This window comes from Callorhinchus milii, unplaced genomic scaffold (assembly GCF_018977255.1).
Source record: "Callorhinchus milii isolate IMCB2004 unplaced genomic scaffold, IMCB_Cmil_1.0 Scaffold1, whole genome shotgun sequence".
NCBI classification, from domain to species: Eukaryota; Metazoa; Chordata; class Chondrichthyes; order Chimaeriformes; family Callorhinchidae; genus Callorhinchus; species Callorhinchus milii.
This window is the reverse complement of record NW_024704742.1, coordinates 138,709,165-138,736,132: the sequence shown is the minus strand read 5'-3', so window position 1 is coordinate 138,736,132 and position 26,968 is coordinate 138,709,165. Positions and strand designations below refer to the sequence as shown.

General features: G+C 43.5%; 1 protein-coding gene across 3 annotated transcripts in view; it reads right to left on the bottom strand.

Moving 5' to 3' along the window:
- Positions 1–26,289, bottom strand: part of LOC103183868 (coiled-coil domain-containing protein 152) — a 33,952-nt gene extending 7,663 nt beyond the window's left edge. For 2 of the 3 annotated variants that reach the window (XM_007901588.2, XM_007901590.2), the window contains exons 1-6: positions 26,187–26,289; positions 25,853–25,950; positions 15,396–15,501; positions 10,793–10,861; positions 5,540–5,604; positions 389–491 (exon numbers count right to left, since the gene is read on the bottom strand). In XM_007901588.2, coding sequence (XP_007899779.1) covers positions 389–491; positions 5,540–5,604; positions 10,793–10,861; positions 15,396–15,501; positions 25,853–25,950; positions 26,187–26,202 — 457 coding nt within the window. In that variant the 5' untranslated portion in view covers positions 26,203–26,289. The remainder of the gene's footprint in view (positions 1–388; positions 492–5,539; positions 5,605–10,792; positions 10,862–15,395; positions 15,502–25,852; positions 25,951–26,186) is intronic. The other variant, XM_007901589.2, reaches the window with a different exon arrangement.
- Between the last annotated feature and the right edge of the window lie 679 nt (positions 26,290–26,968).

Here is a 26,968-nt window from a genome sequence, read left to right as displayed (position 1 = left end):
TGGGAGAAACTCCCTTTTTCCCCCAATAGTGCATGAGATCTTTAACATCCACTTGAACAGACAGATAGCGCCTTTGTTAAAGTCCTCTTCTGAAGAATGGCACCTCCAACAATAAAGCATTAAATCGGAGTGCCAAAGGGTAATATGAGTTCCAAGTGGGGCTTGAACCCAAAAAGGAGTAACCTCTTTTCGAAGAATACAATAGGATCTTTAATACCAAATACTAGAATTAGATCAATTTATGTTTCCTAGCTGCTTTCTGAGATACACTGACATTTACTATCCCTATACTTTGACAATAGGCGTATTACTGGCTTGCTGTGTTTGATACACTGACATTTCCAATATGTTAACAGTGATAATATCTATTTATTTCTATTGTACGTACATTTCCTGCTTATGTCCTGTTGAATTTCTGCAAGCTCTACCTTGTGTTTCTGTTCCATTGTTTTCATCTCTGTCACCAACATCTCAACACAGCTTTTCTTCTCCTTTAACCACAACAACAAGATTACAAGTATAGGACCTTTCATGTCGGGAGGCTGTCCCAAGGCGCTGGATGGTCAGGGATTTGGACCTGAGCTGGAGGTTGGGATCAGGAGGTGTGGAGGGTAGAGAGGCCAGGGTAGGAGGGTGACTGAAAGCGTGGTCAAAGAGGAGAGTCTTGAGACGTGCCTTGAAGTGGAAGGGAAGGAGCAAAGCGAAGGGACTGTGGGTTGGAATTCCAAAGGGTGGGGGCAGAGAAGCTGAAGGCCCGAGTGCCAATGGTGGGGCGGGCTGGGTGGGGGACATGGAGCAGGCTGGAGCCAACTGAGTGGAAGGAGGGGACAACTTGATAGGGCATTAGCCGTCACAGAGGTAGGAAGCAGCAAGGCCGTGGAGGGGCTTGAAGGCGAACAAGAAAATTCTGAACTCAACAACACCAACTTGCATTTATATAACTCTATGCTCTATGCATAACCTCATCCTGGATGAGCACATTGATATTATTGGGCTCATAGAAACAGAATCCCGGACCCTCTAGTGTAGGTGGCAGAAATCCAGCCTCACAATTCACCACCAGCTGTGGCTCGAGCACCTCCACGCCCACCAGCTCTCCCTTTCACAGCCCACAGCTGACTTCTACTCCAAAGTCATGCTGGAGGCAAACAACAATCCAAACACTCTGTTTTCCACCGTCCATCTGGGGGAGCTCTGTTCACAGATAGAGAGGGCTTGAGGGGGTGCATCTTCTTTGTGCACTCCTTCAAGCCCCCTCTATCCTTTCATCAAACGCCAAGTGCAAAGAGGCCCTAGACTTTTTCTCCTCAAAGATTGAAAACATCCGCTTGCCTGAATCATCCTCCCCACTCCCACCATGTCCCTTTCCACCCCACCCAGACCATCCACACCGCCTTCTCCCTCTGCCACGACTCCTGCCACTGCCCCCACTTTTCCCATTAGAGCAGAGATGGTTACGCGGGGACCTGATAGAGGTCTTCAAGATCACGACAGGCAAGATAGGGAAAAGCTGTTTCCGCTGGTAGGTGTGTCTGTGACTCATGGTCACAGTCTTAAGATATCTACCAAAACAAGCAGAGGGGAGGTTAGAAGAAATTTTTTCACTCAGCGAGTAGTTCGAATTTGGAATGATCTGCCCAAAAGGGCAATGAAGTCCGATTCGATAACAGCTTTTAAGAGAGAACTGGATAGGTATCTGGGGAAGATGGGTTTGCAGGGTTATGGGGAGAAAGCTGGTGATTGGGGTTAGTGAAAGTGACTTGCTCTGTCAAAGAGCCGCACAGACTCGATGGGCCGAATGGCCTCCTTCTGTGCCGTAACATTCTATGATTCTATGATTCTCTGATCTGCAAACTTGGAAATAGTGCTCTCTATGCCCAAGTCCAGATCATTAATATATATTAGAAAGAGCAGTGGTCCCAATACCGATCCCTGGGGGACACCGCTGTACACCTCCTTCCATTTCGAGAAACACCCATTAACCACCACCCTCTGCTCTCTGTCACTCAGTCAGTTCCTAATCCAAACTGCCACTGTCCCCTTAATACCGTGGGCCTCTAATTTTTTTATTAATCTCTTATGCGGTACTGTGTCAAAAGCCTTTTTGAAATCCATGTAAATAACATCCACCGCATTTCCCTCATCAACCCTCGCAGTCACCTCTTCAAAAAATTCTATTAGATTTGTTAGGCAAGATTTGCCTTTAACAAATCCATGTTGGCCGTCTCTAATTACCTCGTGTTCCTCTAAGTAGAGATTTATTCTGTCCCGGATTATGGTCTCCAGTAGTTTTCCTATTACCGAAGTTAGGCTGACTGGCCTGTAATTTCCGGGTTTGTCTTTCTGCCCCTTTTTGTAGAGTGGGGTAACATTAGCCACTCTCCAGTCTCTTGGCACCACTCCTGTGTCCAATGAAGATTGAAATATAATGGCCAAAGCCTCCGCTATTTGAACCCGTATCTCCCACAGCAACCTTGGGTGAAACCCATCTGGTCCTGGTGACTTATCAATTTTCAGCCCAGTCAATCTTTTCAGAACTTCCTCTCTGTCTATAGTAATCTGATCTATGTCCTCTACCCTGTCATCCAATACTGCGGCATTTGGGGCACCCGTTTCCATTGTGAAGACAGATGCAAAGTACTCGTTCAGTACATCAGATACGCCCTCTGCCTCCACAACAAGATGGCCGTCATTGCCTTTGATTGGCCCCACCCTACTTTTAACTAACCTTTTTTCCTTTATGTGCTTGTAAAATATTTTAGGATTCCCCTTTATGTTACCCGCTAACCTCTTCTCATGCGATCTTTTAGCCTGTCTTATCACTCTTTTAAGATCACTCCTGCATTCTCTATAATGCGCTTTGCTATCCTCAGTGTCTTGCGTCTTCCAATTGTCGTACGCCATCTTCTTCTTTTTCATCCTAGACGGAATATCCCTGGTCATCCAGGCCGGCTTGGTTCTCGCACATTTCCCTTTTTATGGGAATATATCTATTTAGACCTTGAGCTATCATATCTTTGAAGATCTCCCATTACTCATTTTACCTGCTCGTCTTACTTGCCAGTCCACCAACTCTAGGTCCCTTTTTAGCCCATCAAAATTAACCCTTTTCCGGTCAAGCATTTTCACCCTTAACTGTACTTTGTCCCTGTTCATGAGTAATCTAAATCTAATAATATTGTGGTCACTGTTACTTAGATGCTCCCCTACCGAAATTTGTTCAACCTGACCTATTTCATTCCCCAGAACTAAATCCAGCAATGCTTCCTTCCTCGTAGGATTGGAAGCATACTGCTCAAGAAAATTTTCCTGTACACAGTCTATGAATCTTTCTCCTGCCTTGCCCTTAGCGCTACTATTTTGCCAGTCTATATTGGGATAATTGAAATCCCCCATTATCACAACTCTGTTCGCCTATCTACATCTATCCGTGATCTGGTTGCAGATCTGCTCCTCTATCTCCTTCCCGCTGTCTGGTGGTCTATAGTAAACCCCCATCAGTGTAACCACTCCTTTCTTATTTCTTAACTCTAACCAGATGGATTCTGTTGTCGGGCCCTCCAGAGCCTCGTTCCTCCTCCTTTTCTTCCTTCTCTATCCTTCCTGAACACATTTTTTCCTGGAATATTTAACTCCCATTCCTGTCCTGAGCCATGTCGCGGTTACAGCCGCCACATCGTAACCCCCTACAGCCAATTGAACCTGCAGCTCATCAACCTTATTCCCTAAGCTATGTGCATTTAGGTACATGCATTTGAGGAAATTGTCCGTTTGTACCTGCCCTACACTTTCCACTTGTCGTTTTCCTCTAATCTCTAATCCATTGGATACCCATCCCCCCTCGACACCAGTTTAAATCCGCCCCTGCAGCATTTGATATTCTCTTGGCAAGGTAGCTCACCCCTGCCTTGCTTAAGTGCCGCCCATCCTCAAGGTAAAGACCCCACCTCCCCCAGTAGTGGTCCCAATTGCCCAGAAAACGGAAACCTTCTTTTCCGGACCATTTCTCCAGCCAATCGTTCATGCGCCTGATCCTTTCATTATGGTGCCTTGTTGCCCGAGGTACCGGGAGTAACCCAGAGATCACCACCTTGGATGTTCTGGACTTGAGTTGCTCCCCACCTTTTGATACTCGCCCTGGAGCATCTCAGCCCTCTTCTTACCAATATTGTGGGTCCCCAAATGGACCACGACTTTTGGATATTCTCCTTCCCCCCGAAGAATCTTGTCCATGTGCTCTGTGAAGTCCACTACCCTTGCACCAGGAAGGCAGCAAACCATCCTAGCCTCACGATTCTGATTACAGAAGATCCTGTCAGTGCCTCTTACTGTTGAATCCCCTGTCACAACTGTATTGTCCTTGTGAACCATGCGTTTGTCCTGTTAGACAGAATGTCCACTGCTGTCCTCACAAGAGGCTTCTACGCTCTCGATAGCTAATGTTGAGTACCAATTAGAGACTGGTACTCTGTTGGGGGTGCTCTGCCTTGAACAAGCCCTCTTCTTGCCCCGTCGCAGTGTCACCTAATCACTTTTAGCATGAATGAAGGGTGGCTGTGTGTTGGGCTCCTCTGGGAGTGGTCCTTTTCTTGAACTCTGACCTCCCGATAGCTCCAGTACCCCTCTCTCATAGCTCCTATACAGCGATGGACTGCTATAACTGAGTCCTAGGGTAGTGAGGGTCTCCTCCACCATGCTGTCCAGGAACCTCTCACTGTCCCTGATGGAGCGCAGTTATCTGCACCTGAGACTCCAGCTCAGCTATTCTAAGTTGGATCTTGCTCAGTTGCAGACATTTGCTGCAGATGAAGTCACCTGGGCTCAGGTTGCCTTCCATCAACTCCCACATACCACATTCCTCGCACATCACCTGCCAGGCCATTATCTATCTCCTCTTACTTCCCCTCAGATATATAACCTGCATCTACTTCTCCCTCTGCACCTAATTCCCACTCTCACCCAATTCCTTTTCACTCTGGCCTCGCCTCACTCCGGACGTAGCTCACTCTGGGCTCTCTGCTCGAGTAAGGCTCTCACAGCTATCCTATCCCCTTTATATACCCTCTGGATGCAACCAGTTTCCAATTGGTCAGCAGTAATTTAGAATTAACAATAATATTTATAATAATCCTTGCATTTGATATAGCGCCGTATCAGGTCTTCAAAGCGCTTCACAGGTTATACTGTAAAGTGAATTGACTGTATATTTTGTGGACAAAACCAGAGTATTCACAATTGTGGTAAATGTTATAGTTTTAATTGGCTGAACTCCAACAGTACCCCCAAAGAAGCTCTGAGATACTAACGCTTGACTGTTGTCAACCTGCATCTTAATTCTCCCAGATTTCAATTCAAATCACTGCAATCATTTTTTTGTTACCTTCTCCAATTAGGAAACACCGTCTCTTTATCAACAACAACAACAATTTGTATTTATATAGTGCCTTTCACACAGGGTAGCGTACCAGAATACTTGTCCAACACAGCAATAGATCTAATTATCAGAGTATAAATGTAGTTACACTCTACAAAATTCTACCTCCTCTGCCACTTGAATCTTCTGTTCCAGCACCTGGATGCATTTTTTAAATTGTTCATTTTCATCTGTAAAGATAGATATTATGAAAACGTTTCTTTCCAAACATGAAATAGTATACATATTGCAGCATTATTTAAACAAACAATTCACACCAAAGCCAAAATTAAAGTTCCTATTTAAAATAAATGTTTCCATCAAGTTCTTATCAATTTACAGTTAATTTGTTGCCTCAGGAATGGAAGTCACTCCCACACTGGAATTCGTTACTCCTCTCCTGCTTCTTCCCCATAATCAGAAGACACAGATTTATGATAATCAGCAGAAGAACCAGAGGGGAGACAAGGCTGATGGAAGCAGATTTGATAATAGCTTTCATAAGGGAATTGGATATGTACTTAAAAAGAAAACATTTGCAGGGCTATGGGGTAAGAGTGGGCTAGTGGGACTAGTTGGTAATAATAATAATCCTTGCATTTGATATAATAATAATAATAATAATAATAATCCTTGCATTTGATATAGCGCTTTTCACGTCGGGAGGACGTCCCAAAGCGCTTCACAGAATAGACTGTAAAGTGAATTGACTGTATATTTGTGGGCGAACGCGGCAGCCAATTGCGCACAGCAATGTCCCACAAACAGTCGTAGATTGAAAATGACCAATTTATTATTGTTTTTGGTTTTGGAGGGATTATTATTAGGCGTGTGGAGTAAGGAAACTTGCCCAAGGTTTCGCCCTCTGCCTGGAATTGAACTCAGGTCTCTCACTTGCAAAGCGAGTGCTCTAACCACTGAGCTACAGGACTATAGCGCTTTTTCACGTCTTCTAGACTTCTCAAAGCGCTTCACAGAATATACTGGAAAGTGAACTGACTGTATATTTGTGGGCAAAACATGGCAGCCAATTGCGAATAGCAGTGTCGCACAAACAGTCATGGATTGAAATGATCAATTTATTATTCTTTTTGAGGGATTATTATCAGGCGTGTGGAGTAAGGAAACTTACCTAAGGTTTCGCCCTGCCGGGAATCGAACCCAGGTCCCTTGCTTGCGAGGTGAGTGCTCTAACCACAGAGCTACAGGACTAAAATAGGTAGCTCTTTCAAAGAGCCAGTACAGGCACGATGGGCTGAATGGCCTCCTTCTGTGCTGTAAGACTGTATGATTCTATCCCTTGATACCCTTACCTAACATTTTACGTAACAATTTACATTTGTATAGTGCTTTTCATGTCGGGAGGACTTCCCAAGGTGCTGGACAGTCAGGACAGATCACCCCTCAACCTTCTAAACTCAAGGGAATACAGACCAAGTTTATCCAACTTGTCTTCATAATTTAACCCTTAAGGCCTATAATAATTTTAGTGAATCTGTACTGCACCCCTTCTAGGGCCCATATATCTCTCCTGAAATACGGTGCCCCAAGCTACACTAATCCCTAACCTTGCTCCCAAAGACCTCTGCCCTATCCACCCGTCGGCCAGACAGCAGATTAAAGTCGAGAGTTGACAGAGGCAATTGTACCACTACCCCACTCCCCCTGCACGTTCATGTAGGTCCCAATGCCTGTCTGGGGGCATCAAGCAGCTCAGGAATCAGTGCATTTATCACCTCCCCGCCCCGCAAATAACGCAATGTAATAAACCTTCCCCTCGCCTTCCCAAGCAGAGCCAGGCCAAGTGTCTGATGCTACTGGTATACAATGAGAACCGTCCCTCCATTGCCTTCCTGACTCCGCAGTACCACCCCTGCCACCTCACACACACAGGTCCATAGTATACAAGATTCACTATCCATAGAATGCTTGTATCTTCTGAACGAGCACGCCTAACAAGACCTGAGACACAGGGATTGAAAACAATATAGGCGCTTTATTAGAAAGGGTGGAGGGGGTTGACATTACAAACCAGAGAAAATAGCTTCACTGGCCTGAGAAAAGCAGGAAACTGAGGTTTACAATTTGGGAAGGAGAACAGGGAGTGCCGGTGCCAGTAATAGGAGGGTTTGAGAGAAGGTCAACAGATGTCAAAACATCCTAAGCAGGATTTCTCCAGCAAGGATATAGCCAATAGCTCGTGAACAGACTATTCTGGGTAGCTGCAATATCCTCAGGTTCCAGAAGATAGCACTATAGGACTAATAGAAACAATGATCTATGCATTTTTACCAGCATTGAATCATAGAATCATGTACAGAAGGAGGCCGTTCAGCCCATCGTGTCCATGCCGGCTCTTTGAAAGAGCTGCCCAATTTAATCCCCCTTCCCCACTCTGTCTCCATAGCCTTGCAAATTTGTCCTCCCCAAATATCTATCCACTCCTCTCTTGAAAGCTGTTGTTGAATCTGCTCCAGGCAATGCATTCCAGATACAAAAAACTCGCTGTGTGAAAAAAAATTCTCCTCATCTCCCCTCTAGTTCTTTTGACAACTATCTTAAATCTGTGTCATCTAGTTACTGACCCACCTGCTAATGGAAACAGTTTCTCCTTGTTCACTCTATCAAATCCCCTCATAATTTTGAACACCTCTATTAAATCTCCCCTTAACCTTCTCTGTTCCAAGAACAATCCTCGCTTCTCTGCCTCTCCTCATAACTGAAATTCCTCATTCCTGGTGCCATCCTGGTCAATCTCTTTTGCACCCTCTCCAATGCCTTGACATCCTTCCTAAAGTGTGGGGCCCAGAACTAACCACAGTCTCTAGTTGAGGCTCAAGCAGTGTTTTCTAAAGGTTCATCATAACTTCCTGACTTTTGTATTCTATGCCCCTATTTATAAAGCCTAATACCCTGTACGCTTTTTTTTAAAAACAGCTGTATCTACCTGTCCGGCGACCTTCGAAGATTTACTTATATGACCCCCAGGTCTCTCTGTTCCTTCACCCCCTTTAAGATTGTACCATCAGCTTATATTGCCTCTCCTCATTCTTTCTCACAAAATGCATCACTTTGCATTTTTCCGCATTAAATTTCATCTGCCAATTGTCTGCCCATTTTACCAGTCTGTCTAAGACTTCATGCAGTCTGCTACTATCCTCCTCACTGTTTATTACGTTTCCTCGCTTTGTACCATCTGCAAAATTGGAAATTGTGCTCCCTATACCCAGGTCCAGGTCATTTATATAGATTAAAAAGCGCAGTTGTCCTAATAGTTGCCCTGGGGTACACTGCTGTATACTTCCCTCCAGTATACAGTGGTGTACAGCAGGAAAATTGTACTGGAATAATATATAATAATCTTTGCATTTGATAAAGCGTCTTCTAGATGTCTCAAAGCTCTTCACAGAATGTACTGTAAAGTGAATTGACTGTGTATTCTGTGGACGAAACGCAGTAGCCAATTGCGCACAACAGTGGCCCATAAACAGTCGTCGACTGAATGACCAAATAATTATTTTTTATTTTTTTATTTTTTTTGAAGGGATTATTACTCCTGGAAAAGCGATGCGCCAATCAACAAGCAACTGGATTTCTACTTACTGCTAAGTAAACAGAGGCATGTGGCGTAAGAAAACTTATCCAATGTTTTGCCCTTCCCGGGAATCAAACCCAGTTCCTCTCGCTTGTGGGATGAGTGCTCTTACCACTACAACAACAACAACATTACATTTGTATAGCGCCTTTCACGTCAGTAGGACGTCCCAAAGCGCTGGACAGTCAGAGTTTTGGACCCGAGCTGGGGGTCGGGGAGGGTAGAGGGCGGGGGTGGGGGGGGGGAAGCAGGGTGATTGAAAGCACAGTCGAAGAGGAGAGTCTTGAGACGGGTCTTGAAAGAGGTAAGGGAGGGGGTAAGGTAGAGGGACTGCAGGATGGAGTTCCAGAGGATGGGGGCAGAGTGGCAGAAGGCCCACCCACCAATGATGGGACGAGCGAGGTGGGGGATATGAAGCAGGCCAGAGCCCGCTGAGCGGAGGAAGCGAGCAGGGTGGTAAGGGTTAGGAGGTCGCAGAGGTAGTGGGGAGCAAGACCATGGAGCGCTTTGACGGTGAGGACCAGGATCTTGAACTGTATCCTCTGTGTGAGGGGGAGCCAGTGAAGTTGGGCGAGGATGGGGGTGATAGGGCCACCTGGTTCGGGAGAGGACATGGACTGCAGAGTTAGTTCTGGATGATCTGCAGCCTATGGAGGGAGGAGCTAGGGAGGCCAACAAGCAAGGAGTTTGCATAGTCAAGCCTCGATGTAATGAAAGCCTGTGTGAAGGTTTCGGCGTCCTGTGGTGTTTCGGCGGCCTGTGGGCGATGTTGCGGAGGTGGGAGAAGGCAGAGTGGGTCATGGCACAGGTTTGGGTTAGAAAGAATAGTTGAGGAAGTTTGAGCGCAAGTGGCATATTTTGCACCAGATAATTGTGAAAGAGCAAAAGAACACTACAAGTGGAAGAGACCACTAAAGTCTAATTGACCAACTGTTTCTTGAGCACTCGTCTCGCAAGCGATTTGATTCCCAGGCAGGCTGAAACGTTGGACAAGTTTCCTTACACCACACGCCTGTTTACCTCGCAGTAAGTAAGAACCCGGTTGTTAGTCGATTTTGGCAGATAGTTTTTCCATGGGTAATAACCCCTTCAAAAAAAGAAAATGCTGTCACTCAATCCACGATTGATTGTGAGACGCTGCTGTGCACCATAGGCTGCCACGATTCATCCACAAAATACAGTCAATTTAACTTACAGCATATACTGTGAAGCACTTTGAAACATCTCGAAGACATGATAAGGCGCTATATCAAATGCAAAAATTATTATAATTATCAAAAAGGATTTTGAAGTCGGGGAAAGAAGACGCAAAGCAAAAGCATTTTAAGAGAGTTCCAAAGCATGTGGTATAACAGCAAAAAGCTTCGCCAGTGATGATAAGACTAGCAAGCTGATAGTGAATAATTACCTATAACATAAATAGAAAAACACAAAACTTTCATTTACATTTTTTTCTGAATATTGCGGCAGTGCAAGCTAGAACCAGAAATTCACTAGGGATATCTGAATGGAAATCCCAGTCCCAAACAGCAGTTACCTAGTCATTAACCGTGTATTTATAATAATCCTTGCATTTCATATAGTGCCTGATCACATCTTCGAGACGTCTCAGAGTGTTTCCCAGAATATATTGTAAAGTGAATTGACTGTATATTTTGTGGGCGAAATTGTGACATCTGGGAAAGCTTAGCAGAAAGAGGAAGCAGATTCCTTAAATTAAAGAAAACACATTCTCTTTATCACCTTTTGAATCTATTGGATCAAAGATGCTCAAACTTATTTACCTCTGACGTCACATTGGTTCTGGATGGTGCTCTGTAGTCCTTCTATCATTCTGTGCAGCATAGTACATTCTGAAAGGCAGATGTGAAAATATAACATTCAATAATTTCAAAATTTGTGGACTACACCAAATTGGGGGAGTAGTTAATACAGAGGAGGAGGGCAACAAATTACAGCAAGACATTAATAAACTTGCTGAGTGGGCATTTAAATGGCAAATGCATTTCAATAAAGAAAAGTGTGAGGTGGTATATTTTGGGAATAAGGAATAAGGAAGTCACAAGGATGATCCCAGAACTGAAAGGTTATACCTATCAGGAAAGGCTGAACATACTTGGACTCTTCTCTTGAAAAGAGGAGGGTAAGGGGTGACCTGACAGAGGTCTTTAAAATGATGAAAGGTTTTGTTAGGTTCGACATAGGGAAGATGTTTCCACTTGTGGGGGAGACCAAAACCAGGGGCCATCAATATAAAATTAGTCACAAATAGATCAAATAGGGAAGTTAGAAGAAATTTCTTCACACAGAGTAGTGGGAATGTGGAACATGCTGCCACAAGGAGTTGTGAGGCAAATAGCATAAATGTATTTAAGGGAAAGCTCGAGAGGTACATGAGGGAGAAAGGGATAGAAGGTTCTACTTGAAGGCTTAGTTGAGAAAGGACAGGAGGAGGCTCATGTGGAACATAAACAACGGCATAGGCCAGCTGGGCCGAATGGCCTGTTTCTGTGCTGTATATTCTAATGTATTCTTATGTATTAACATCATTCTACCTTGCCAGAAACAATCCCGACAGACATACAAAACTTCTTTGTGCAGATTAATCCCAGAAATTCAAACAGTACAAGTGATTCTGTAGCTTGTGGAGTCCTGTAGCTCAGTGGTTAGAGCACTCGCTTTGCAAGTGAGAGACCTGAGTTCAATTCCAGACAGGGCGAAACCTTGGGCAAGTTTCCTTACTCCACACGCCTAATAATAATCCCTCCAAAAAAAAAAAACAATAATTAAATCGGTCATTTTCAATCTACGACTGTTTGTGGGACATTGCTGTGCGCAATTGGCTGCCGTGTTCGCCCACAAATATACAGTCAATTCACTTTACAGTGTGTTCTGTGAAGCGCTTTGGGACGTCCTCCCGACGTGAAAAGCGCTATATCAAATGCAAGGATTATTATTATTATTATTATTATTATTCACTCGGTCAATCTCCTGCAGATTGTAGAGTTCTGTAGTGTGTTGGTTAGAGCACTCGCTTCGCAAGCAAGAGGACCTGGGTTTGATTCCCAGGCAGGGCAAAACGTTAGGCAAGTTTCCTTACTCCACACGCCTCTGGTTACCGAGTAGTAAGTAGGAACCTGGTTATTAGTCGATTGGCGGATCACTTTTCCGGGGGTAATAGTAACTCAATCCACAACTGTTTGTTGTACACTGCTGTGCGCAATTGGCTACCGGGTTTCTCTAAGACGTGATAAGACGTTATATCAAATACCAGGATTATTATTGTTTATCATTAAGATGATGTTACATGCATTCCAACTTGCTTTTCACAGCTAAGCCTGCATCATCAGTCCCAGACCTGGACAAACGGATTCAAAGCAGAAACTGCAGCTTCCATGTGACTGCAACCTGTACATTTAAAAGTAATTTATTTTTTGTTCGTGTAATCACTCTCAAGATGATAGTAGGCTGATGATGGAAGGTGTGATACTGACCAGTATGAACCATTCCTAATTGTAAGAATTCCTCTTAAAAGTCTAATCTCTATTTTTCCGCTTGGAATATCAGCTCCTTGGGTTTAAGTACAGACTGGCTTGAAACAGGTAATCTCAAATTGGGTTATGTTTCACTGATTCAGCCTTAAGAGGTGAAAAATATTAATAATCTCACCAATTTTACATTTTCAAATATAAAAGTTTAATTAAAAATGCCTAAAGATAATATTAATCCTGGTATTTGATATTGAACCTTGTTGTTGAGACAACTCAAAGAACTTCACAGGATTTGACAGTGACTACATTTTTTTTAAGGGATTATTACCCATGGAAAAGCGATCCACCAATTGATGAACAACCAGGTTCCTATTTATTGCTAGGTAAAGAGTTATGTGGAGTAAGGAAACTTCCCTAACATTTTGCTCTGCCTGGGAATCAAACCCGGGTCCTCTCACTTGCGAGGCGGGTGCTCTACAACAAGAACAACAACAAGATTCCATTTATAAAGCGCCTTTCACGTCAGGAGGATGTCCCAAGGCGCTGCACAGTTGGGTCATGACCCGAGCAGGGGGGAAATGGTCAGGGTGAGGGGAGGGGAGGGAGCGAGGAGGGGGGAAATGGTCAGGGTGAGGGGAGGGAAGGGAGGGGGCGAGAAGGGGGAAGAGAGTCGAGAGGGGAGCTGAAGGCACGGTCAAAGAGAAAGGTTTTGAGACCGGCCTTGAAGGAGGAGAGGGAGGAAGCGGCGAAGGCACTGGAGGATAGAGTTCCAGAGCCTCGGGGCTGAGAGGCTGAAGGCCCGACCACCAATGGTAGGGCGATTGGGGCGGGGGACGTGGAGCAGACCGGAGCCAGAGGAACGGAGGGTACGGGCAGGTAGGTAGGGGGATAGTAGGTTGGAGAGGTAGGGGGAGCAAGGCCGTGAATGGCCTTGTAGGTGAGGATGAGGATCTTGAAATCAATCCTCTGGGGGATGGGGAGCCAGTGGAGACGAGCGAGGGTGGGAGTGATAATCACTAAATCACTAATCACTAAACTACAAGACACCACATTGAATCTTTGTCTTAAGGCTGAAACCATGAGAAATTTCAGGAGAAAACTCAGAAGGTAGCACCAAGCAGCAAAATTTTTTTAAAAGCAACAGACCCAGAAAACAGAGTAATATCTGTACAGGTACTAAGAGCAACATGTGTTTGACTGGTTCAGATCGTACCTCTCACACCCCCTCCACTTCATCTCCACAAATGGTTTCTCCTCCAATCCCCGCACCGTCTCGTGCGGTGTTCCTCAAGAGCTCTGTCCTTGGTCCCCTCCTCTTCAATCTATATGCTCCCTCTTGGTGATATCATCCACAGACACGGGGTCAACTCCCACATGTATGTGGATGACCCCCAACTCTCCCTCTCTGCCCCCCCCCTTGACTCCAGGACCCACTGCTGTCCTGACAGAATGTCTGTCAGACGTCAAGTCCTGGATGAGAGCAAACTTTCTACAGTTGAACGTCAACGAGACCGAGGCTCCTGATTGGCTCCCGTCAGCGCCTCCACACCTCAGGCCCTGACAGCATCACCATCCCTGGGGCTCACTCCCCCTCACTGCGCCAGTCCCGAACCTTGGGGTCTGGTTTGACCCTCAACTATCCTTTCTACCCCACATCTGGGCCATGTTCCACTCTGCCTTCCCCACCTCTGCAACATCACCCGGCTCCGCCACTGTCTCACACCGCAGCCCCCGAGAACCTCATACACGCTTTAATTACATCGAGACTCAATTATGCAAACTTCTTGCATGTTGGCCTCCCAACTCCTCCCTCCACAGGCTGCAGATCATCCAGAACTCCGCAGCCCATGTCTTCTCCTGCACCAGGCTCCGTAACCCTATCATCCCCATCATGGCCATGGCTTCCCATCACACAAGAGTATATAGTTCAAGATCCTGGTCCTCACCTTCAAAGCCCTCCATGGTCTTGCTCCCCCTGACCTCTGCCACCGCCTAACCCCTTACCATCCTGCTCGGTCCCTCTGCTCAGCGAGCTCCAGCCTGCTTCACATCACCCGACTCGCTCGCCTCACTATTGATGGGTGGGCCTTCTAACACTCTTCCCTCACCCTCTGGAACTCCATCCCACAGTCCCTCCACCTTGCCCCCTCCCTTGCCTCCTTCAAGACCCATCTCAAGACCCTCCTCTTTGACCATGCTTTCGATCTCCCTGCTTCCCCTCCCCCTTGCCAATCCCGACCCCCTGCTTGGGTCCGAAACTCTGTCTGTCCAGCGCCTTGGTACGTCTTCCCGACGTGAAAGACACTAAACAAATATAATTTTACTGTTGTTGTTATTGTTGTGTTAGCCTAATCCAATAAAAGTTATTTATTTTGCACAACAGTCACTGCTACAGTATGTGAAATATCCAACATTTCTTTAACTCTGCCAAACATGAGGTTTCATAGCACAAGTAATTTTTTTTCTGTTTGTGCAGAAAATCCAGATTTATGGGTCATATTGTCTCGCCAGTGTATCTTGCATTCAATTCACAAAATATTCTACTCTAGAACGATAGAAATTTACAGCACAGATGAATGCCCTTCTGTCTATCCTATCAGATCCAACTCCCTCAAGAACAATCCTTTCAGTTCTATTTAACTACCCTTTCCCCATTTCGCGCCTTATCATGTCTTTGAGATGCTCAAAGCGCTTCATAGAATATACTGTAAAGTGAATTGACTGTATATTTTGTGGGCAAATAGCAGCAGTCAATTGTGCACAGCAGTGTCCCCACAAACAGTCATGGATTGAGTGACTAAACTATTATTATCTATTTAAAATCTTTCTTCAAGTCACAATTCAAATAACGCTTTTAATATACCAAATACTACTTGTATTGTAAACTTCTTCTTACCTTCCTTCATACAGCTTTCCTTAGTTTGTGCTAGTTTCAGCAGGCGTTTTGTTTCCTCCAGCTGAATGTCCAATAGATTGGTCCACCCCTGAGTTTTAGCTATTTTCTGAGAAGTGTAAAGAAAAAGGTTGTCAAAGCATTGGGGTAAGTATCAAGAGCTTACTGCAATCAAACCTATAAAAGGTTCTTTTTTGTGTCTAAATTTTCTGATATAAACTGTGAGCTGGCATATATTGTGATGGGGAAAAAAAAGGATCAAAACTCTGGTAGCTAAATTGGATTCCTGTAGGGTAGTTGTTAGAGCACTCGCCCCATAAGCGAGAAGACCTGGCTTTGACTCCCGAACAGGTGAAACGTTGAGCAAGTATCCTTACTCCACACGCCTCTATTTACCTAGTGGTAAGTAGAAACCCAGTTGTTAATTGATTGGGGGATCACTGTGAATGATTAGCTGCTGCGTTTTCCCCACTATACAGTAACTACATTTTACAGTATATCCTGTGAAGCGCTTTGATACGTCTCAACAATGTGATAAGGCACTAGATCAAAGGTGCAAAGGAGATTTACCAGGATGGTACCAGGAATGAGGGCCTTCAGTTAACAGGAGAAGCTAGAGAAACTGGGATTATTCTCCTTGGAGCAGATGGTTCAGAGGAGACTTAATAGAAGTTTTCAAAATTATGGGGTTGATTCGATAGGGTGAACATGAAGAAACTATTTCCACTAACGGATGGGTCGGTAACCCGAGGACACCGATTTAAAACAGTTGTTAAAAGAAACAGAGGTGGGGGGTGAGAAGAAATATTTTCACACAGCGAGTTGTTGGGATCTGGAATGCAATGCCTGAAAGGGTGGTGGAAGCCGATTCGATCACAACTTTAAAGAGAGAAGCAGATAATTATTTGGGGCAGTTTGCAGGTTTTATGGGGAGAGAGCGGGGGAGTGGACTTGATTTGGATAGCTCTTTTAAAAGACACACGAATGACCTCCTTCTGTGTTGTATAATTCTATGATTCTTTGATCAAATGTGAGGATTATTATTATTAATGCATTCAAATTGTGTTTTTTCAGTGCCAAATCTCTGGTGGTAGCAAAACCTGACAGCTAGAGTACTGTTGCTCTAAGAAAGTATTTCTCAATATATGCTAAAGTAAATAAAGTTCCACAAGCTAAATAATCTACTTCCAAACTACTTAAAACCAAATGTCCGACAAAAATAAAATACATTTGCCGCAGATAGTTACCCACAGACTGTAATCATATATGAGAAAGAATTGTTGGCTTGCTCAGCCAAACGAATCTACAAAAGATTTACTTTGTCAAGAATGAAATACAAAGAACCTCATGATAATAATAAAAATCCTTGCATTAGATATAGCACCTTATCATGTATTCAAGACGTCTCAAACCGCTTCATAGAATATACATCAGAATACAGCACAGAAACAGGCCATTTGGCTCACCCATTCTTTGCCGGTGTTTATGCTTCACATGAGCCTTCTCCTGCACTTCCTCAACTAAGCTTCAAGCATAACCTTCTATTCCTTTCTCCCGCACATACCTAGCTAGCTTTTCCTTGAATACATCCATGCTATACTGTAAAATATACTGTAAAATGAATTGATGCTTATTTTGTGGACAAAACAAGGCAGCAGTGTCCCACAAGCACTCATGTATTGAGTGACCACTTTTTTTTTAATATATATTTTTTAAAGGGATTACTACCTCCCGACGTGAAAGGCGCTCTATAAATGGAATCTTGTTGTTGTTGAAAAGCGATCTGCCAATCGACTAACAACCAGTTTCCTATCTGCTGTTAGGTAGGAGACGTGTGTGGAGTAACAAAACTTGCCTAAGGTTTTGCCCTGTTTGGGAATCACATAAAGGTTCTCTCCCTTGCGAGGTGAGCGCTCTAACCACTAAGAGGTACCAAATCAATCAGAATGTTTTGTATATTGCTAATTAAATGTGTCCATACAAACTGCTCCACTTCCCCCACCTTGCCTGCCCCACCATCAGCGGCCAGGCCTTCAGCCTCTCTGCCCCCACCTTTTGGAACTCCATCCCACAGGTCCTTCACCTTGCTCACTCCCTTGCCTCCTTCAAGGCTTGTACCAAGACTCAATCAATTTTATCTAGGGGATCATTGGCCATGACACCGGGAGAAACTCATTTATTACTATTATTTAATTTTATTATTAAAACTTGCCCAACATTCGCCCTGCCTGGGAATCAAACCCAGATCCTCTCGCTTGCGAGGCGAGAGAGCTATCCTTTACGTTATGGGACTCCAAAGCACATTGAGAAAACACTGATTAGATTAAATGCTTCCAATCAAGCCACCCTGACATCTAGTTGAACAAGGGCCATCTGGTGTAGGCCCAGCAATGCTACTACTGAGAGTGCCCCACCCCCTCTCCCACCTCTCAAGACCTTCCCCTTCGACTGGGCCTTTGGTCATCCTCCCACTTTGGCAAGTTCTATCCCATCCATGGAGTATGTAATATTCCATGCCAATATATATTACAAAAGTAGAGGACACCAAACAATCCAACATCAGAGTTTAAAGCGGTCACCTAGTAGACAAGCAGGAAAATAATAATAATCCTTGCATTTGAAATAGTGCCTTATCACATCTTGGAGATATCTCAAAGCACTTTGTGAATTGACTGTATATTTTGTGGGCAAAACATGGCATCCAATTGCGTACAGCAGTTTCTCACAAACAGTCATGGATTGAGTGACCAAATTATTATTATTATTCAGATTTTTTTGGAAGGGATGATAACTCCGGAAAATCAATCTGCCAATCGACTAATAACCGGGTTCCTATTTACTGCTAGGTAAACGGAGGCATGTTGAGAAGGAATCGCTTGCGAGGCAAGTGCTCTAACGAATATACTACAGGACTCAACAGAACTAATGTGACTAATCCTAATGTGTATTCCTTTTTCCCATTAATCCCATGGGCCTGAACCTTGTGCAATAGCCTTTTGTGTGGCACTTTGTCAAATGCCTTTTTAAAATCTAAATATACTACATCTACTGGTTCCCCCCTATCTAACCTGCTGGATACATTTTCAAAAAACTCTAAAAGAGAGAGTGCAATCAGAGAAACTAACAATACACAAACTCCAGGAACTTGATGTACCTGACAAGCAGGCTATTGCAATAGTTGAGATACAGAAAAGATATAGACTTGCAGGCAGAGAACTCAAGGAGCACAAACCCAGCTGACAAATGCAGAAACTGTGGCTTTACAGAGGAAGACAGTGACTCAATACAATACAAAATTGCATTGTATAAGCTCCTTTCACATCGGGTAGACATCCCAAGGCGCTGGATAGTCAGGTGGGGGGTGGGGGGGGGAATCAAGAATGGTGTAGGGCTGGATGGATAGAAGGGTGGCCGAAGGCACGGTCAAGGAGGAGGGTCTTGAGACGTGCGTTGAAGGAGGCAAGGGAGGGAGCGAGGCAAAGGGATTGTGGATGTGTGGGATTCTGTAATTAATGTGTTAAATTATATCTCAAATTATATTTGCGATATTTGTTTGTATTTGAAACATATGATCAATCTCATATGGAGGGGACCTGATTGTGATTAGCTTCGAAGAAGATCCTTTCTCACGGAGGATAAGCAAGACTGATTATAAACAACAAACTGTATTCATTCCTTATCAGTCATTTTCCCTTTTAACCCTTTTGTAAAGGTTAATTTAAATTTGTGATCCTGTAGAGAACTAAGGACTGACACAAATGTTGTACAAAAATATAGATGTTTATTCATTCAGATTAGTAATAGTTATAAGTAATTAAATTAATACATTACAATAATACTTACATATCGATGCATAGTTTACAACGATTTAAGTTGACCTAACCAAATGCTGCGGAAGAGACAGGGTAGCAATCTCCAATGTCCATTTTAATGTTTCTTCTTTAATCGTTTCCTTCAATTCTTTCTTCTCTCTTATAGTTACAGACCAAATTTCCATGAAAAAATTACTGATAAGGACTGAAAAGTTTATTGTTTATAAACAGTCTTTTGTTTCCGCTCCTTGAGAAAGAATCTAAAATAGTCACAACCCGCTCCCCTCATATGAGATTCATTATGGGTTACACCTGAACAGGACTGGGACCAATGTCCTCACAGGGAGGTTTAAACTAATTTCGAGGGGGGAAGGGAATCAGGATGTAGCATCAGAGAGGACAGATAAGTTACACAGAAAGCTGGGAGAGACGAATAGCAATGTAATAAGGAATAAAACAACATCATTAGGTTTAGAGTTCTTATGGAAAGGGACAAGGAGCAATCAAGGGTGAAGATACTCAACTGGAAGAGGCTAAGTGAGGGACCTAGACAAGACGGCTGGAAAGAAAGATTGGCAGGTAAAACAACGAAAGAGCAGTGGGAAGTCTTCAAGGATGAGATAGCTCGGGGACAGAATAAATACATTCCCACAACAGGGAAAAGTAGGGCTTCCAAACCTCCCTGGATGATGAAGGTAATTGTATCTAGAATAAAGCAGAAAAAGGAGGCGTATGACAAATGTCAAACCCAAGATACAGAAGACAACCAAATAGAATATAGGAAGTGCAGAAGAGTTTGAAAAAGGAAATAAGAGCGGCAAAAAGATTATACGAGAAAAGGTTAGCGGGTAACATTAAAGGGGATTCTAAAATATTTTACAAACATATCAAGAAAAAGACTAGTCAAAGGTAGGGTGGGGCCAATTAAGGACCAAGGGGGAGATCTTATTGTGGAGGCAGAGGGCACAGCTGATGTACTGAATGAGTATTTTGCATCGGTCTTCACAAAAGAAGTGGATGCACCAAATTCCACAGTATCGGAGGAGAGGGCAGAGGAAATGGATAGGATAAGTATAAACAGAGAGGAAGTACTGAAAAGGTTGACTGCGCTGAAGGTGATAAGTCTCCCGGTCCGGACGGGATGCAGCCGAGGTTACTATGGGAGGCACAGGTACAAATAGCGGAGGCTTTGGCTACAATTTTTCAATCTTCGTTGGACACAGGAGTGGTGCCCGAGGACTGGAGAGTGGCCAATGTTACTCCTCTGTACAAAAAGGGACAGAAGGACAAACCTGGGAACTCCAGGCCAGTCAGCCTGACATCAGTAGTGGGGAAACTCCTGGAGACTATAATCCGGGACAGAATAAATCTTCACTTAGAAGAATATGGGTTAATTAGGGACAGCCAACATGGATTTGTTAAAGGCAAATCTAATAGAATTTTTCGATGAGGTAACGGAGAGGGGATAAAGGGAGTGCAGTTGATGTAGTTTATATGGACTTTCAAAAGGCATTTGACAAAGTGCCACATGAAAGACTTGTAAGAAAGATAGAAGTCCACGGTATAAAAGGGACAGTGGCAGCGGATCCAGAACTCACTGGGAGACAGAAAGCAGAGAGTTGTGGTGAACGGCTGCTTTTCTGACTGGAGGGAAGTGTACAGTGGTGTCCCCCAGGGATCGGTATTAGGACCACTGCTCTTCTTAATATACATAAATGACCTGGACTTGGGTATAGCAAGTACCATTTCCAAGTTTGCGAACGGCACAAAGTTAGGGAGGGGCTAAACAGTGAGAAGGATAGGAGCCGACTGCAGGAAGACATAGACAGATGGTAAAATGGGCGACACATGGCAGATGAGTTTCAATGTGGGGAAATGCGAAATAATGCATTTTGGTAAAAAGAATGAGGGGACGCAATATAGGCGGTAATACAATCTTAAGGGGGGGTGAAGGAACAGAGAGACCTGGGGGGGCAGGTAACTGAATCCTTGGAGGTGGCAGGACAGGGAGATAAGGCTGTAAAAGGCATATGGGATACTCGGCTTTATAAATAGGGGCATAGAGTACAAGAGTCAGGAGGTTATGATTAACCCATATAAACACTGGTTAGGCCTCAGTTAGAATACGGCCCCAGTTCTGGGCCCCACACTGTAGGAAGGACGTTAAGGCATTGGAAAGGGTACAGAGGAGATTTACGAGGATGGGACCAGGAATGAGGGACCGTGATGATGAGGAAAGGCGAGAGAGGCCGGGATTATTCTCATTGGAGCAGAGAAGGTTACGAGGACCTAATAGAGGTCTTCAAAATCATGAGGGGATTTGATGGGTTAGAAAGGGAATAACTGTTCCCACTGGTGGGAGTGTCGGTGACTCGAGGTCACAGATTTAAAATAGTCTCTAAAAGAAGCCGAGGGGAGGTGAGTAGAAATTTCTTCACGCAGCGAGTTGTTCGAATCTGGAACGCATCGCCTGAAAGGGCGGTTCAGGCCGATTTGATAACTACTTTTAAAAACGCGGTGGACGGGTATTTGAGGAGGACGGGTTTGCAGGTTATGGGGAAAGGTCTGGGGAGTGGGATTGACATTACATTGCTCTATTCACAGAGCCGCACAGACTCAATGGGCCGAATGGCCTCTTTTTGTGCTGTACGCTTCTGTGAAGCCGATTCAATAACAATTTTTAAGAAAGAAGTAGATAATTATTTGAAGAGGATAAGTTTGCAGGGCTATGGGGAGAGCGCGGGGAAGTGGGATTGATTTGGATTTGGCTTTTTTCAAAGAGCTGGCACAGACACGATGGGCCGAATGGCCTCCTTCTGTGCTGTATAATTCTATATGTTTCAAATGTATAGAAACTTCGAAAATATAATTTGAGATATTATTTAACACATTAATTGCAGAATCCTACTGTCCGTCCTAAACTGCGTTAAGGTTACAAATATAAACCCAGTTTTATTTCCATAATTAATGTAAAATCAGTACTATTCTCCTCCATCTCTCTCACCGCATTCGACCTCCAACCTATTTTAACATTTTTATGATTCTTAACTGTTTTACATCAGTTTTTTTACATCAGTTTTTTTATCCAACACATAATCCAACAATTACCATAAACCATTATTAATAAATCTATAAATAAAATAAATTAGCAAGGTTATACATAAATTGTATTACCACAAAAATAAAATATTACTTGAGTGGGTGTTGCCTTGTTTTATGGGCACACTTCTTTTCTTTCAAAATATCATCTATAAAATTACCAATACATGTATCCATATATAATTTGTATAAACATCACTTTGATTAAATACTGGAATACACAAAATGAATCAGAATAAATCAAGAAATATTAAGATAATTGACACTATAACATTTATAACAATTAAAAACTACTAAAATGTGAATGTATTTGTCATTATTGATTGGAAAATTATGGAATTTCTCTCCTACATCTATCAATGTTCATTCTACCCTGTCATTTCACGCTCGCATCACGTCTCAAATTATTTAGTCTTACCTGTAATTCTATGCAGACCCTCATATTCTTTAACTATTGCTCATTTTGTTTATCTTTTACCTTACTATTATTCAGTACATATGGAACGTGGGTAGGATCTGGCTTATACTCCGCGTCCAGAGCAAAGTCAGATCTACTATGGTCCAGTACTTTAAACTAATCCGAAACTTATGGAACATGGATGGGATCTGGCTAGACTTTGCGTCCAGAGCAAAGTCAGACCCATCATGGTCCTCTTTTTTAAACACATAAATTACATGAACATTTAAAGACAGCCTTCACTTTGTTTCCTTGCTTTTTTGATTGCTACTAGCTTACGCTAAATCCTATACTAACATCTTTTTCACAACTTAAAACGTGTTCAAGTATTCTCAACGTATTCTCATATATTGTGTTTTTTTACAAAGGAACCATCTTGCAAAAGACAATAGGTGGAAGGTCACCTAACAAACTGTATATATGGAGATCGATTTGAAGAAAATCAGAAGAATTAATCAAAGGAACGGGATTGAATTGGATGTGCCATTAACAGAATTGGACGTGCCATGATACATGGATACTTTCAAATGATCGAATTGAACATACAATAATACCTGGATACTTTTGGGTGATCGAATTTAGAAACATACAACAATACTTGGATACCTTTGGGTGTATATATATTTGGATTAAGAAGGACATATTAAAATGGACCTTAAATTGGACATTACTACTCTGTCTCTTCCGCAGCATTTTGTTAGGTCAACTTAAATCGTTGTGAACTATGCGTTGACACCTAAGCATTATTGAAATGTATTCTTTTAATTCCTTATAACTATTACTAATCTGAATTAATAAACATCTATATTTTTGTTCAACATTTGTGCCAACCTTGACTTCACCGCGGGGTCACAAATTTGAATTAACCCTTACAGATGGAGTTCCAAAGGGTGGAGACAGAGAGGCTGAAGGCCCGACCACCAATGGTGGGGTGTGCCGGGAGGTGGGCATGGAGTTCCTGCTCAGCGAAGGGAGAGAATAGATTGATATAGGGTTAATAGATCACAGAGGTAGGAAAGGGAAAGGCTGTGGAGGGACTTGAAGGATAGGATGAGGATTTTGAACTCTATCCACTGTGGGATTGGGAGTCAGCGGAGCCTGGCGAGGGTGGGGTTGATGGGATCATTGAGCTTGGTGTGGGAGAGGACACAAGCTGCAGAGTTCTGGATGAGCTGCAGCTTATGGAGAGAAAAGTTGGGAAGGTCGACAATCATGGAGTTGGCGTAATCGAGCCTCGATGTGATGAATGGTGAATGAGGGTCTCGGCAGCCTGAGGGGTGAGGCAGTGGCAGAGTCGGGCGATATTGCGGAGGTGGGGAAAGGCAGAGTGAGTGGGCCATGGCACGAATGTAGGGTAGAAAGGACAGTTGAGAGTCAAACAACACTCAAGATTCAAGACTGAGGTGGATAGATATTTGTTATATTTCAAGAACCTCCTCTTCGACCATGCTTTTGATCACCCTGCTTCCCCCCCTGCCCTCTACCCTCCCCAATCCCAATCCACAGCTCGAGTCCAAAACTCTGACTGTCTAGTACCTTGGGACGTTCCAATGTGAGAAGTGCTATACAAATGTGAGTTCCTTCCTTCCTTATAATAACAATCCTGGCATTTGATAGAGCGCTTTTCAAGTCTTCGAGTCGTCTCAAAGGGCTTCACAGATTCACTAGTGTAAAGTGAATTGACTGAATATTTTGTGGGCAAAACTACAGTGGACATATTACAGTGCATGTCTCCAAGCAAGTGTACTGGAGCTATAGATAAGAGCCCAATTATTGGTATATATAAGAGCTCAGTGGAAATATTACCAGTAGAGATATTTTTTCAATATTTATAGTCAATAGTGAGAAATTATTTCCATTGCTTGGGTCAGTGAGTCAGTGACGAAAGGGAATCAACTTAAGATAGTTAGTAAACAATACCGTACAAACTTATATTACATTTATTCATATCAGGAGGATATTCCAATGTGCTAAACAAGCAAATGAGGAGGCTAGGCGATTTATTTTTCACCCAAAGAGTACAGTAGTTAGGATAAGGAATGCTCTGCTGGAAGTGGAGGTTGAAGCAGAATCTATATTGGCTTTCAAAAGGAAACTAGATAAATACCTTTAAAATTAGTCAGCTACAAGGATATGGGAAAAGGCAGGAAAATGAAAGGATTTTACAGCCATGATGAACTAAATGTGCTGTCCAGCGTGGAGGGGGCTATATAAATCCAAGTTGTTGTTGTAGTAAATGGCCTCCTCTATGCTATAAATTTCTGTAATTCTATGTTTCAAATGCAATGATTACTATTTTTACAATCTTCCATTATAGCAAGCTAATGTACAATATTGTACAAAATAATCAACAATAACAAGAAGATTATATTTGTATAGAGCTCTTCACGTCGGGAGGACATCCCAAGGCACAGGACAATGTACAGAATTTCATACAATAAACCAGACTATGCATTTATTTTGTCTTAAACACACAGGCTATCTTGTTTACAAAATACTTATTTTATTTCATGCACATATGTTGAAATCCAAAATAAAAGAAAATTCCAGAGTGATGTCACCTGACACACTCTTTAAATGCTCACCAGTACAATTTACATGACTTTACAGTTCTCCAATAGTTAGCCAGTACTGAGGCATAGACCAATAAAAGTGATTGGTTTCTACGTGTCTGGCTGCCCCCCACATGCAATGATATTCCACTCCTGGGACCATAAGTGATCAAGTCTGCATACTATTTGACATTTGATGAACAGCCTGTGTAATACAAACTACATTATCTCATTATAACATGGTTATCTGGGTCTAATGTCTCAGCAGCTGTGTTATAAACAAAGCACAAAAGAATGCCCAATATCCGGGAATAGGTCACGCTTATAATTAGCAGGTTCAACTAATATCTTGGGATATAATATATAGTTTGGGAAACGAATGTCATGCAACTGCCAGGATGATGGAAGGTGATGTGGATGGACCTTGGTCTTCTCTTCCGAGTAAATTCTTAGGTTCGTATGTTCAAACAGTAGTTCCATATTTATAACTTGAGATGCACTGAAGGGCATTGGGATCCCTGGTTTCCCTCTGTTTCTTACCTGTTCCAGTACAGCAAAATTCTCAACCAGCTTATCCAGGTTTGCCGCATGTGCCACCTTCCTCATTTTTCTTGTTTTGCTTCTAGATTTTACAAACTCTGGAAATTATTAATATGCTTTCAACTTATAAACATATCTCCACCGTAGGAAAGCCGTCTTTCAACTTAACTAAACTCAAATAAATTCTCCCTACACCCGAATTACACCGCGGGAAAATAATCTTTCCAGCTCAGGTGAATACTCCCTAAAAGCTCAACAACACCTCCGGTAAATACTCCCCAGACTTGAACACCTCCGGTAAATACTCCCCAGACTGTAAACCTCTGGTGAGTACCTTCGCAGTTTAACATTCAGTAAATATTCTCCACAGTTCCTCTCACGACGCCGCTGGCGGACGCCCCGCGCTCACTGCGCATGCTCCACCAGGCGCCGGCTTCCCGCCTAAAGCCACTGCAGCTCGCGCAGTGGCGGAGCGTACCACAGCCCGGGACTGGTGGGGGAGGCAGACACATCGAGGAATCCATATTGCGCCAAGTAAAAACGACACAGAATATTCCTTCACGCAGATATATTTTTAAAATGTGGTTCGTGTTCTGGAGAATCATTGCTGGGACAGAAGGATTCGTTATCCCGCCCTCCCCGTCACTCGGTAGGAGAGCGGCTGCCGATGAGATGATGGTGGCGGCCGGATTCAAAGGGTCACGTGGTGTCTGTGCTGCACGTGCGGTGGCGTTGGCCGTTAGCGCTGTGGCTGTGAGACCCCACATTGGTATAATGGCGCCCGTCACTACCAAACGTCAAAGAGCTGCCCAGGGATTCATGTCACCGACCATCCTCCTTCATGGCTCTCAGCCACAGCGGAGAGGCTGCCTTCGGCCCACGCCAAGTCCAGCAACAAGCAATGAGGTGGGTTCATTAAACATGTGTTGAAATAACTTTATAATACAACAATGATCGTTGTATTTGACACAGGGCCTTATCACGTGGTCGAGACGTCTCAAAGCGCTTCACAGGATATACTGTAAAGTGTAGTGACTGTGTTTTGTGAGTGAATATTAACAATAACTTGAACTCATCCTGTTTAGTCGACTGGTGGATCGCTTTTCTGGGGATAAT